Source organism: Sarcophilus harrisii, chromosome 3 (genome assembly GCF_902635505.1).
Source record: "Sarcophilus harrisii chromosome 3, mSarHar1.11, whole genome shotgun sequence".
NCBI lineage: Eukaryota > Metazoa > Chordata > Mammalia > Dasyuromorphia > Dasyuridae > Sarcophilus > Sarcophilus harrisii.
The window spans coordinates 229,476,949-229,489,735 of NC_045428.1; the positions used below are offsets into that span (position 1 = coordinate 229,476,949).

General features: G+C 33.3%; 1 protein-coding gene across 1 annotated transcript in view; it reads right to left on the bottom strand.

The window, feature by feature from the left end:
* LOC100925869 (lipase member I-like) overlaps positions 1-2,034 on the bottom strand; it is a 54,748-nt gene extending 52,714 nt beyond the window's left edge. The window contains exon 1 of the mRNA XM_031959156.1: positions 1,894-2,034. Within this exon, the coding sequence (XP_031815016.1) occupies positions 1,894-2,002 (109 nt within the window). The 5' untranslated portion in view covers positions 2,003-2,034. The remainder of the gene's footprint in view (positions 1-1,893) is intronic.
* Between the last annotated feature and the right edge of the window lie 10,753 nt (positions 2,035-12,787).

The following is a 12,787-nucleotide window of genomic DNA, read 5'->3' on the forward strand; positions in this document are numbered from 1 at the left end:
AATTCCAATTCATATTTTTTAAGTCCTCAACACCTCTATGCTGAAATGCTTCAATAGTCTCCTATTTAGTCTCACCTAATTCCAGTCTTCCTAATATGCAAATCTAACCACATCGTTCTCACCATGTCATCCCCCCAAAGCCACAAAATATCCCTATTGTCTTTAGTATAAAATAAAAACTCTTTAGTCATTTAAGGTTCTCTACTATTTAATTTGATTCTATCTTTACTCATATGAACTCCCCTTCTTGTATTATTCATTTCAACTAAAATGTCCTACTGGCCCCCCATTTCATAGCTCATTTCTTCAAATCTGCAAACTCCATCTCTGAGAATTATCTATTTCATTTCTGCTTCCACCTCTTCTGGGAAGCCTTGCCTCATATTCTTAGCTATCCAGACTGTCTTTCTTCTCAAAATACTTTGTATTCACCGAGCTTTGTATATGACAGATCTCCTCAGCAGAATGTATATTCTTTGTTTTCTTTTGTTTTGCAAGGAGTGTGATTCACTGTACAATGCCTTGCACATAATAGACGATGAATGTTTGTTTAAATTGATCAGTGATTATGTTTACAGTAGTATTGAGTCTTTCTCCAAAGGAAATATAAAGTCGAGAATTAAGATTATTTCCTAGGGGATTTAGATAAATAGATAAATACATATGATCCTACTTTAGCCACTTGCTATTTGACTGGGTAAGTCATTTAATCTTTGTTAACCTCAATTTCTGTTTCTGCAGTCTAATACTATTTACTTCACTGGTCATAATAAATATAAAATGGGATTACAAATGTAAAGTACTCTGGCAAAACACTATTTAAATATTAGCTATAATTATTATGGTGAATATCAAGGGGAGGGAAGATGAGGAGAGGTGGTAATGTAAAATGGCTTGTTAATTTCTTTTGCTTGTATTATTAGCTGTTGACTTACCTTTTGTTTTTTTAGAATACTAATCTTTCAGTTTCCCCTGCCTTCTCCCTCATTGTTTGTATATCTTTTTGTTGTTTGCATTATCAATCCTCTGAGTACTGATCAGTGTCATTCTCTACCAGTTGCTAATTGTTATTGTTAATATTCTAAAGATCTCTTACTGTGTTTAATTTCTTATTTTTCTAGAATGAAAATGTTGATAACATTACAATCTTTCATAGTTTCATCAACTGCCACCAGTTACATTAGAAACTGTACTAATATTCAGCTGGTCTTATAGCAGAAAGCCAAGATTATCATAGCTAATATTTGAACACATATTGAAATATAAGAAGGGAAAATTAAAAATTTTAACTATGAGATAGCAGAAATGTGCAATGTTCAAAGAATAATACAGAAGAACAAAACTAAAAAAAGTAATGGATAAAGAACATTTAGTTTATAATTTAAAAAACCCATACAAACCCAAAACATAGTATTCAAACATTCCTTGGGAATGAGGGATGCCTAAAACTTTAAACACAAGGATAAAAAAAGTAAATCACATTTTAAGATGGTATAATTGTATCCTCATGAATAAAATAAATATATGTTATCATATATCTAAGTGTTCTACTACCACAAGCATTCACATGAAAATTATTCATGTTCAGAACTTTTAAAATTGTGACTTTTTCCCCCCATAAGATGAGTATTTTTGGTGTCTAGCTAAAACAATCATTCCACTGTAGATTCATGCTGGAAAAGAAAAACAACTTAAAAAAAAAAATCTAAATTCATGGTAAAAAGTGTTCTTATTCCATAGCAAACAAATTTCTAACCAACATTTTAATACTAATAAATATTAAGATTTCCCTCATTTCCCCTGCCTTTATCTAAACATTTTAGATAGATAACTGATCTTTTTGGTATAAATATTGAGTGTATGTGCAAATATAATTGCCAATAGATATCTTACCAGAACTTGTCCAGCACATCAGATTGAGCAAGATGCAAAACCTCAACATTTGGAATTGATGAAAAATAAAATAAGCATTCAGTTTCAAAAAGGAAAACTCTTCCTTCATGGATCTACCTTCCTCCTGGCATGAAAGTCACATTTCCCTCAAAAAAGCACACTGAGTGGCAGGAAATGGTTGTAGTGTTTAAAACTGAAATGCTTTTGACTTTTTGCCCTTTAGTCTCCGCCCCCTTTGCTTAAGAAGTTGAGGCACTTTCTGTTCCCTTAATTTAATTTGTGGTCCACGAACATTTGGCAAAGCTCTATTCTTTGCCAGATATGTAGAATTTAGAAAGATAGAAACTCATTGCATCATTACTTGTGCTCTCAGTCAATGGAATGTCAAAAAATAGTCAAGGATTGTGTATGTTGGAAGTTTACAGCACATCTGGTATTCAGCCCAGTGAGAAAGCACAGTAGGATTCAGAAGAATTTATGCTATTTCTTATTCTGATTGTAAAATTGACCTTCTGTGATGCAAAATTCACCTCCTCTAATTTGTTCCTCTAGAATATTTCTTATGTTTATCACTATTTTCTACCCTCAAATTATGGGAGTCTGTTAAAAGCCAAACTATGAGATCCTTTCTTTTGTTGACATCAAATTTAAAGAAACAAATAATAGGTAGTCTTTATATGACCTAAAGGGTTGCAGAATTTAACTCAGATTTTCCTGAATCCTATTCCAGCATTTTATCCATTGCCCATCTTGCCACTTTATTCTAAATTCCGTATTTATTATCAAGAATCTTAACCAATTTTTCAAATCTCTCCCCTATCCAGACAATATTTACTTTCAGGAGAGACTTTACAGGTTATTTAATCCAATTCTATTTTTATAGATTGAAAAAAAAAACAGACTGAGATAGGTTAAGTGATTTATACAAAATCACAAAAGTAGAAAGTGGCAGATCAGGAATTTGAATATGGTAAGTCCTACTTCAAATACATACTATATCTTTTCCCACTTGTTTATCTATATCTTTATTTCTATATTTCTGTATCAGAAATGTATTACCAATAAATATGTAATATAAAAAAGCCATCTAAATTCTGGTGTAAAATATGTGTTTATATGTATAAAACTTTGGGTGGTCCCCAGTGGTATTTCAAAAAGACTAATGTGGATTCTTTTTTTTACAACCTCTTTGATGAAGAATATAAAATGACAAAGGGAGTTGGGCTATATAGTTGCCAGGAGGTATTTAAGCCTGGACACATGTAGATGGCATTAAAATTGATTATGTGAAATAAAAAAAAGAAAACTGAGGACAAAGTTACTGAGCCATCTATGATTTAATTTGTAAAACTAGCTTTGGCATACCAGATCAGGTCACCTACTTCTTCCTAGGTCAAAGACAAAGAGTTACTTACAGACTAAAATTTAAACAAAAAGAGTTGGAAATTTGTTTTGGAGATAATTCAACTGGACAAGGAATATCACCTGCCTAGTTTTGCTTCTCTCAGATTTTCTTAATCTTTTGTCAAAAGTCCTTTACTACAGATGGTATCTTTTGTAACTAGAAAGTATACTGGGAAAGAGAAATTTATGGTTAATAGTTGGCAGTCATAGCCCATTATACTTAGAATAGTTCAATATTCTTAGACTACTAGAAAGGGAAATTTAGACTGTTGAAAAAGCTTATATTCTTATGATTATTTTGTTCTCCTAAAGTTATCTGCTACTTAATGATAAATTATATGATAAAGTCTTCTAAATCTATCTATTCACTAAATCTATAAGTAACCTAAATTTAAAAGATTACCTTTGTTAAACTGGCTGAGTTTAGGGTTAGCTCTTCCTATAAAAAGGAACTTAATTTTATAATCAAATTAAAAACAAATGATAATTAGAGCTTTAAGAAGAATCATCACATAATTCACTGGACATTTCAGAGAATTTCCCTTATTATACAATGAGTCCTGAGTTGGAAATTTAATCTCTGTCTCTCATAAAAAGATAAGGAAGATGCTCCAAATAGGAAAATTATTTGGCCTTCTTTACAATTAGTAATAATATTTTTATATGAAAAATTATTAATCCACTTTTGAAAATTGTGTCATTTCTTAAATCGTATCTCCTATTAATTTACATTCCCACTAATTTCCCTTTTATGATGCAGTTCCTGATGTAGTACTAGGCAAGAGGCCAAACACCTATAATCTTAAAAGTGCAGTAGCAGGAAAATGGCCAGCCTCCTTGCAGCTCCAGTGCAGTACCAGGAAAGCACCAGGGCTCACTGAGTGCCCTGGCATAACACCAGGAGGCTAGGATTCCTCCAGAGTTCCTCAGTACAGTTAGGACCCTCTATGGGCCCCAGTATAGCACTAGGCCAGTGGCCAGCCCCCCAGTGCAGCAGCAGGTAAGCTGTCAGGTCACCTATGGCACTTGTATAACACCAAGCAAGCAGCCAGGGCCTGTAGTGTCCAGCCCAAGAAACTTGGGACAGGAACTACATCTTTTCATCCCAGGAGCAGAACTCAACTTTAAAAGCAATGATGCTCCCAATATGGGGGAGTGGGGGGGGGAAGGGGAGCAAAAACCAAAAAAGAACCAGATCACAGAAAGTTATGATGACAGGGAAGATTAAAACATAAACTCAGAAAAGGACAACAATGCTAAAATGTCTATATGCTAACATGCAAAGACAAATGTGAATTTGTCTAAGGCCCCTAAAAAACTGCTGGAAGAGCTCAAAAAGGGTTTTAAAAATCAAATAAGAAAGGTAGAAGAAAAATTGGGAAAAGAAATGAAAGTGAGGCAAGAGAATCTTGAAAAAAGAATCTGCATCTTGATAGAAGAATCTACCCACCCCTCACCAATAGAAAAAGATATACAAAAATTTACTAACAAGTAGAATTGGTCAAATGGGAAAGGAGGTTAAAAAAAGTGAATTGAAGAAAATAACTTCTTAAAAATTAGAATTGGAGAAGTAGAAACTAATGAATCCACAATTCATCAAGAATCAATCAAACAAAATCAAAAGAATGAAAAAAATAGAAGAAAACATAAAATATTTCATTGAAAAAACAGCTGGCTGGAAAATAGATCCAGGAGAGATAAATTAAGTATTTTTGTACTAACTGAAAACCATAATCAAAAAAAGGAACCTGGACATCATACTTCAAGAAAGTATCAAAGAACACTTCCTTGATAACCTAGAATCATAGAGTAAAATAGACAAAGAAAGAAGACACTACTGAAAGACATCCTAAAATGAGAATTCCCAGGAACATTATGGCCAGATTCCAGAACTCCCAGGGCAAGAAGAAAATATTGCAAACAGCCAAAAAAGCAATAGTTCATACTGGAATTGGAACCTGGAACCAAAATCAAGATTAGACAGGGATTTAGCAGATTCTACATAAAGGATCAGAGGGCATGGAATATAATATTCTGGAAGCCAAAGGAACCAGAATTCCAACTAATAATCACCTACCTAACAAAACTGAGCATAATCCTTTAGAGAAAACTGATCATTTGATGAAATAGAGGACTTAGAATCTTTTCTGATAAAAAGACAAGAGCTGAATAAAAGAAAAATTCAAATATAAAACTTGAGAAGTATTCAAAAGATAAAAAGGAAATAGAAACATAAGGTATTCAATAAGACTAAATTGTTTGAATTTCTACATGGGAAGATGATACCTGTAACTCATAAGAACTGAATTACTATATAATGCAGTTAGGAGTATGCATAGACAGATGATGTAGACCTAAGGTAACTTTGATGGAAATACAAAAAAAAAAAAAGTTAAGGGGTGAGAAAGAGGACTATACTGGGAGGAGAAGGAAGGCAGAAGTAGAAGGGTATAAATTATCTCACATTAAGAGACACAAAAAATGTATTACAATGAAAATGAAGATGGGAGGGGAGACAGTGGGCCTTCATTGGAACTGATTCTAAGAAGAAACATATATACACAATCTCAAACGTTCTCCCTAAATTCGTAGATTCTGGATAAATGCTACAGAACATTTAAGGAGCAGTAGTTTTGTTGGTTTTCACTCTGTATTCAAATTGATAAACTTTATGTGACTACTATTTCCAATATATGCTCTATACAAAGTAATCAAGGATTACTTTTTTAGGGTCTTTATTGGTGGATTCAATAATACTTACAGGTTTATGTGATCTGCATCAGGAAACAGCATAGTTATTCAATAGCTGAACTGTTGAGGCAAAGTGCTGCAGATTCAACTGCCTGAATTGCTACTTCTCACCTGGAATATTAAGATTGTACTATGTAATTATTAAACTAAAATCATTACCAGGTTAAAACTGACAGACAGATAGCAAGAGTAAAGTTTTATTAATGAATATGTAGCTAAATATTTACAATATGTTCAGATATAATTGACATATTTACATCATTACTGAAGAAACAAAGACAATCCCAGCTGAAGAAACAAAGACAATCACAGTTCTCTAAAGGGAAGTAATGGAAAGAAAAGAAATGCATAAGGAGTCTCCTCTCTACTGCTAACACTCAATTATACAATAACTATTGTGGAGAGAGGAAGAGGAAAAGAAAAAGACCAAGAAAAACTGGAGATGAGGACATTAAATTTTAGATATGAGAATTTAAATATCATTGTCTATCCTTTTTTCATTTTATAAATGGAAAGGGCAAAGTCTATCTAGATATTTTACAGAAATTCTACTAGTAAATAGTAGAGTGAAGTTTAGTTATTAAGATGTTCAGTTATTATCTTTCTCTAATAAGAAAAGTGGTAAAAAAAGATACTACCTTGAGAGGCTTGTGAATCATTAATGAGAAAATAATTTGTAATTAAGAAATTTAATAATGATAGTATTTGTTTAGTGCTTTAAGGTTTGCAAAACATTTTCCAAATATTATTTTATATTATCCTCATAACAATTCCTGGAAGAAATACTATTGTTATACCTGTTTTATAAATAAGGAAACTAAACCTGAGAGTTTGTTACTCAGAATCATTTAGCCAATAAGTGTTTGTGGCTAGATTTAAATTCAGGTCTTCCTCACAACAAGTCTGCTATGGCTGTTAACTAAATATTTCTCTCCATCATAACTTTTATATGTTTTGCTATTTTTTTCACATTCATTAAAGTATGAAAAAGTAGGTAGAGAGCTTTTTATTTATCAGAATTAGTATTCAGTAATTTAAGAAGTCTACACATTAGACAAAGAAGTCCTGGAAATGATAGTACACACTAGATAATCAAGTTCTGTTCTTACAACCAACATTCAGGAAAGGAATTGCTGGGGAGAATTGAATAAGAAAACAAAACCCTACAATCTATTGCTTAGCCTAAACACTTTTTAAATAGAAAGACTAAAAAAAAAGAATAAAAACTAAACCTGAGGTGATAAAAAACCCCCCACAGAAAATAAAATTTTAAAAGCCAATAAAGAAAACAAATTAGTAAAGAGGAGAAAAAGGAATATTTTACTTGATTAAATGAAAGAGGAAAAGAGGGAGGAAATCAAATAACTAGATAAAAAAGCAAGAAACAAGAGTAAAATCACATTTTTTTCATTATATTAGATTTTTTTAAACCATTAACATTTAAAGTTAGGAGTATTATTTTTTCAAATTAGATTTCTCGCCTCCCCCCTTTTTTTTCTGTAAATACAATATTATTTTCCTTTAGTTGCTTTAAAAATTTTAAGGTGGTGCTGCCCCTATTGATTTTCCTCCCATCAATTCTGATTCCCTCTTTTCAGTCATTTTGAAGCATGTTGTGGCCCCTTTAAGAAACTGATTTGTGATTCCTTTCAGATTATTCCCAGCCTCTCCTGACTGATGCATTATCAATTCAGGAAGCTAGGACCTTTGATTTACAAATCCTGGTCAAAAGCATCCCTTTGAATTCCAATAAGAAATCCTGGCTTGTCTCAACCCCCATCAGATCTGAGCCAACTTGGGCTGTCCCAGCCCCCATTCTAATGATCTGCTTGGGCTTCCCAACCCCCACCAAGACAAACAATATAATGAGCTTCTATCAACTAAAGCTTTTGCAGATGGACCTTGGCAGTGCCCTTTACAGCTAGTATCTTTCTGTCCACTAGAATACTGTTTCCAGTGCTATCTTCTAGATTTTAACCTTACTTCCAATCCCCATAATAAACCTCTTTTATCAATCTAGGTTTTTGGGTCTGTAAATTCCTTTACAGGGAATTTCTTGCCCTGCCAGAAGAGTGTTCCCCAAAACTCCCAACCATTGAGCAGAATCCAAAGGAGTTAGAGGGGAGCTCCATTTGACTCCCTGAACCCCAAACCTGCCACTAGACCTCATTTAACTCCCTGACCACCAGTAACCCTAATTTCATTTGGGTACCCCAAATCTAAACTTCATCAATTATTCCTTTTCTTTTAAGATTTTATTTATTAGTTTCTTTTTCTCTACTATTTTTAATCTGAATATATATTTTTTTTCTCCTCTTCCTCTCCCTTACTCAAGTAGATAGCTTCTTCCTCTCTGCTCTTTTAGTTAATTCATCAGTTTTCTTTAAATTACTTATTTAAAACTAAATGCAAAATTTAAAAAAGCAGGTAGAAAAAGGAAGAAAAGCAGAAAAAAGAAAACAAAACAAAACATTGTCATGTGTTCAGCAGAACATCAGGAAGAATTCAATATTTCAAGAAAGCATATGTAACAATAGAAGACATGTTCATGACTATCCATCTTTTCTTTGTTTTCTTGTAGTTTATTCTTTTGTTCTCTTCTGTTCACTTTTTACTTTATTTTCCCCCTTTTATCCTCTCTCATGTCCCCCCAAGCAGGCTACAGTTAAGCATTTTTTATATATACATAGATACATATATTTACACACACACACATATATAAACGCACACAGATACATAAAGTTACATACATGCATATATACATACAGATGCATTTACACATATATGAACAAGCACCTAAAACAACATTAATATGGCTAAGATATAATGTAGATTTCTATCTTTATTGATTGAGATCAATGATTAATAGCTTTACTTGTTCTTTTACTACTGTGTTTGTGTACATTTCATTTCTTACTACCCATTAGTTTTTAAATTTCATTTTTGCACCCTTTTCCAAAAAGGATTTTTCTCACTCTCTTCATTATTCATTTTCACTTTTTGACCATTCTAAGCTCTGTTTCTTTGATTTCTAAAATTATCTGATCTTTCTTTCCTCTATCCTTCATGCAATCAATATTTCTAAGGTTTTCCCTTCTAGGGCATCCCCTCTTTGTGCTTTCTACCACTGGTTTGTAGGGTTCATCCAATGTATTCCCCTTTTCTTTATATATTACTTCCAGAACCATGCCAAATATTGCAGTTGTTAGAGAGGGCACGATCCCAATGTATTTTACACATATCACAGTTGAACTATACCCTCTCTTGTTGAATTATTTTCTTGCATTTACCTGTTAAAATCTTCTCTATGTTCATGTTCTTCCACTGCTCCAGATGCCAGTTGCCTTCATGGGTTCCAACTCCCCTCCTCCCTGATGTAAGACAAGTAGACTTTTCGAGGAAGAAATACTTCAGCTCTTGTCTAGTCTAAGATGCTCATCTCTATTCACTGATTATTTCTCTTCCCACATACAAGAATTTATCAGTGGAACCCTCTCCTACTTCCAAAGTTGTAAAGGGATGAAATTCTGAGTAGGTGCACTTGGACAACCAACCACTTAAGGCTAATTAATTATTGGACAATACTCTATTAGAATATGCTTGGAAAATGGCCCTTCCCACTATTCTGTACTGGCTCAATCTTTTGGTGTATACAGAGAATTGTAGGAGGGACGAGAGGGGTGGAGTAAGCCAGAGTCACTTTTGGCAGGAGAGGAAGAGAAGGAAGGTGGAGGAGATCCTGTGTCCATCAATTCCCTTCTACCCCTAAAGACCAAGAATAAAGACAAAGGACTTTTGCTTATCCCTTGGTCTTCAAACAAAGTAAGGCTTCCTTCTTTTCCCCCTCCATTTCAATCTCCCCCCATCCCACTCTCCTGTAGACTTTTCTCATACTGAGACAACAGAAGTTATATTTCCTCCACTGCTAGCCCTTGATTTGACCTTGGAAACTATATTCTTCTCAATTTCCTTGCTCCTTGCCCCACTTTCCTTTTATGTGCACTCCTATGATGGAATATAGCCATAGAAAAGAAGCACAGATGTTCTTGTAGGTGCTTTGTCACCAGGTTTGGGCCATAACTCCCTTTGTCAGGTTGTTCACTGTAACCTCTACTAGATTTCTGCTTTCATCCCCTTCTCTGTATATTGACATCTTTTGGTCAGCAGTTATAACTAGTGGTGCTGAGAGGAAGCGAGAGAGCTATAGAGAAAGATATCTCTGAGATACAGAGAGAGACAAAAAGACAGAGATAGAGAGAAAGAAAGACAGAGACAGGCAGACAGAGAGAGACAGACAGAAACAGAGAGATATACAGACAGAGACAGGGTAAGATATTGTATGGGAGGAATCTGTCCAATCATTGAGAACAAGGGTATCTGTTAAGAGATTGACTGTATTGAGGCCATCTCCTCATCAGACTGAAGTAAAAGAGAAATGGAGGAGAGAATGGGAAGTGATGTCAAGGAGTTTTGTGGTATAGAGAAAGGTAGAAAAAAGAGCTTATAATGAATAGCATTCATTCAAAAATAATTTAAGTTGCATTTTAATTATAAAAAATTTATTCCACTCTGTCTCTCATATCCCTTCTACTATTGAAAATACATAAATAAAAATTTGTATAAGAAATACAAGATCAAGCAAAATATTTTCCCACATATTAGCCATTTCCTAAAAAATAAATGCTCCAATCTTCATCCTAAATCTATCACCTCTCTTTTAGCATGTGAATAGTATGTTTCATTATAGGTCTTCAGTGTTCTAAACTGATTTTTTTTTCTTTTTTTAAGGGTCAACTTTGCCAATAAATAGGCCATGAGATTAAAAAAAAATAACTCAAGGTTGATTTTATTTTCATTTCTTTGATTATTGGTAGCTTATAGCATTTTCCCTAAGACTAACAATAGCTTGGATGTTTTCCTCTGGAAGCTTCTTGTTTATATATTTTGAATATTTATCAATTGGGGAAAAGGCTTATTTTTATAAAATTTGAAGCAATTCTCTATATATCTTGAAAATGAGGCTTTTGTCAGCCCTCATGTTGATAAATGCCTACATGCATGCACACATGCATACATACATACATACACACACATATATATCTGTCTTCTGAAATTAATAATATAATTAAATATACAATCCTCTGTTTGGCTTTTAAAATTCTTGATAATGCAGTCCCTTCCTGTTTTTCTGGTCTTATATTATTTACTTATATATACTATAAGATAAAGTGACAATGGTCTCCTTGCTATTCCTTGTACAATTTACTTCATCTCCCACCACTGGCAATATTACTGATTGTTCTCTATACCTGGAATGCTCCTTCTCTTGAATCTCTGCCTCTTGGCCTTCCTGGTTCCATTCTTCAGGCTAATTCCAATCTTTCACAAGAAGCTTTTCTTAGGGTTTTTTATTGCTTTCTGAAGTTAATTCCAATTTATCATATGTATATATATTTATATATATTTCATGTTTGCATATAATTATCTATATGTTGTCTCCCTTTTGCATTATGAGTTCCTTCATCTCAAGGCCTCTTTTTGCGTTTGTTTGTATCACAAACACTAAGTGTAATGCTTGATATATGATTTTTAATAAATTCTTGTTGATTTGGCTTGTTACTCATAATTTTAGCTGCATGGATTTTGTTTGTACAAAAAATTTAAATTTTATGTAGCTAATATTACCCATTTTATACTTTTTAATTCTCTCTATTGCTTCTCATTTTTAATTCTTCTCCTATCTATGTATTTAAAAAGCATTTTCTTTGCTCCTCTAATTTGTTTTTAATGCTATCCTTTATGTTTAAATCATGGAACTTATCTTGATATATAGTGTAAAATATTGGTTTATATTAAGTTTCTGTTTTCCATATTTCAATGGGTTCTGCTGGTGCTTTCTCTGAGTACTTAATTATGCTTCTTTGAGGATTTTATGGAAGCTCAAGCTAATAACCTAAAAACTTTTAGTGGAATCAAAGTGGTTTGATCATTTCCCTGGACTTAACTTTGCAAGGTGCTGACATAGATTTGGATTTGAGGAACATAACTGTGTTTTTCCCTGTTAGAACTGTAGCAGACTGCTAGTGGACATTATGTATCAATAAATAGCTAGCTGAAAGGCTTCTAGCTCTGGTTATTCCATGATAGGCCTCATATTAAATTGTGGGCTGAAACAACTTTGTTTTTATTCTTTATTCAAAACATAAGAACAAGTATAAGGCTCAGTTCTAATTTGATTTGTGACCTAGATATGGGTTATGAGTAAGAAGTTCCAATTGACACTTGCTCTTGTTTCTCCATAACATCTTTGTGTTGTATTTCACAATTTTTCTTGTCCAATATGTAGTCAGGAACTCCATTTTAATTTCTGAAATGGCAGATGCTTTGGAGTGCTCTGACGGTGGAACATATTTTTGTGTGCCTATAGATGTGTCACTCTATGCTGACCAGTGCTGAAAAGATAACTCACTGATTTTTCCCCCAGATTTCCTTTTTTTTTTTTTTTTTTTTAAAGAAACTTTGATGTGTCTCTCATGTCTTTATGAATAGTTGTGGAAGTGAACTGATCTGCACTATTTTCTTTGATCTTCCTTCTTAGGTTGTTTTAAATGTGTATTTTCTCAATTTTCCTGAGGAGATTTCTTTTGAGATGTGTGTGTGTGTGTGTGTGTGTGTGTGTGTGTGTTTTGTAAGGGAGAGATTGGGTAGGGATGGTGTGGGAAGTTGCAGGAGAGAAGAG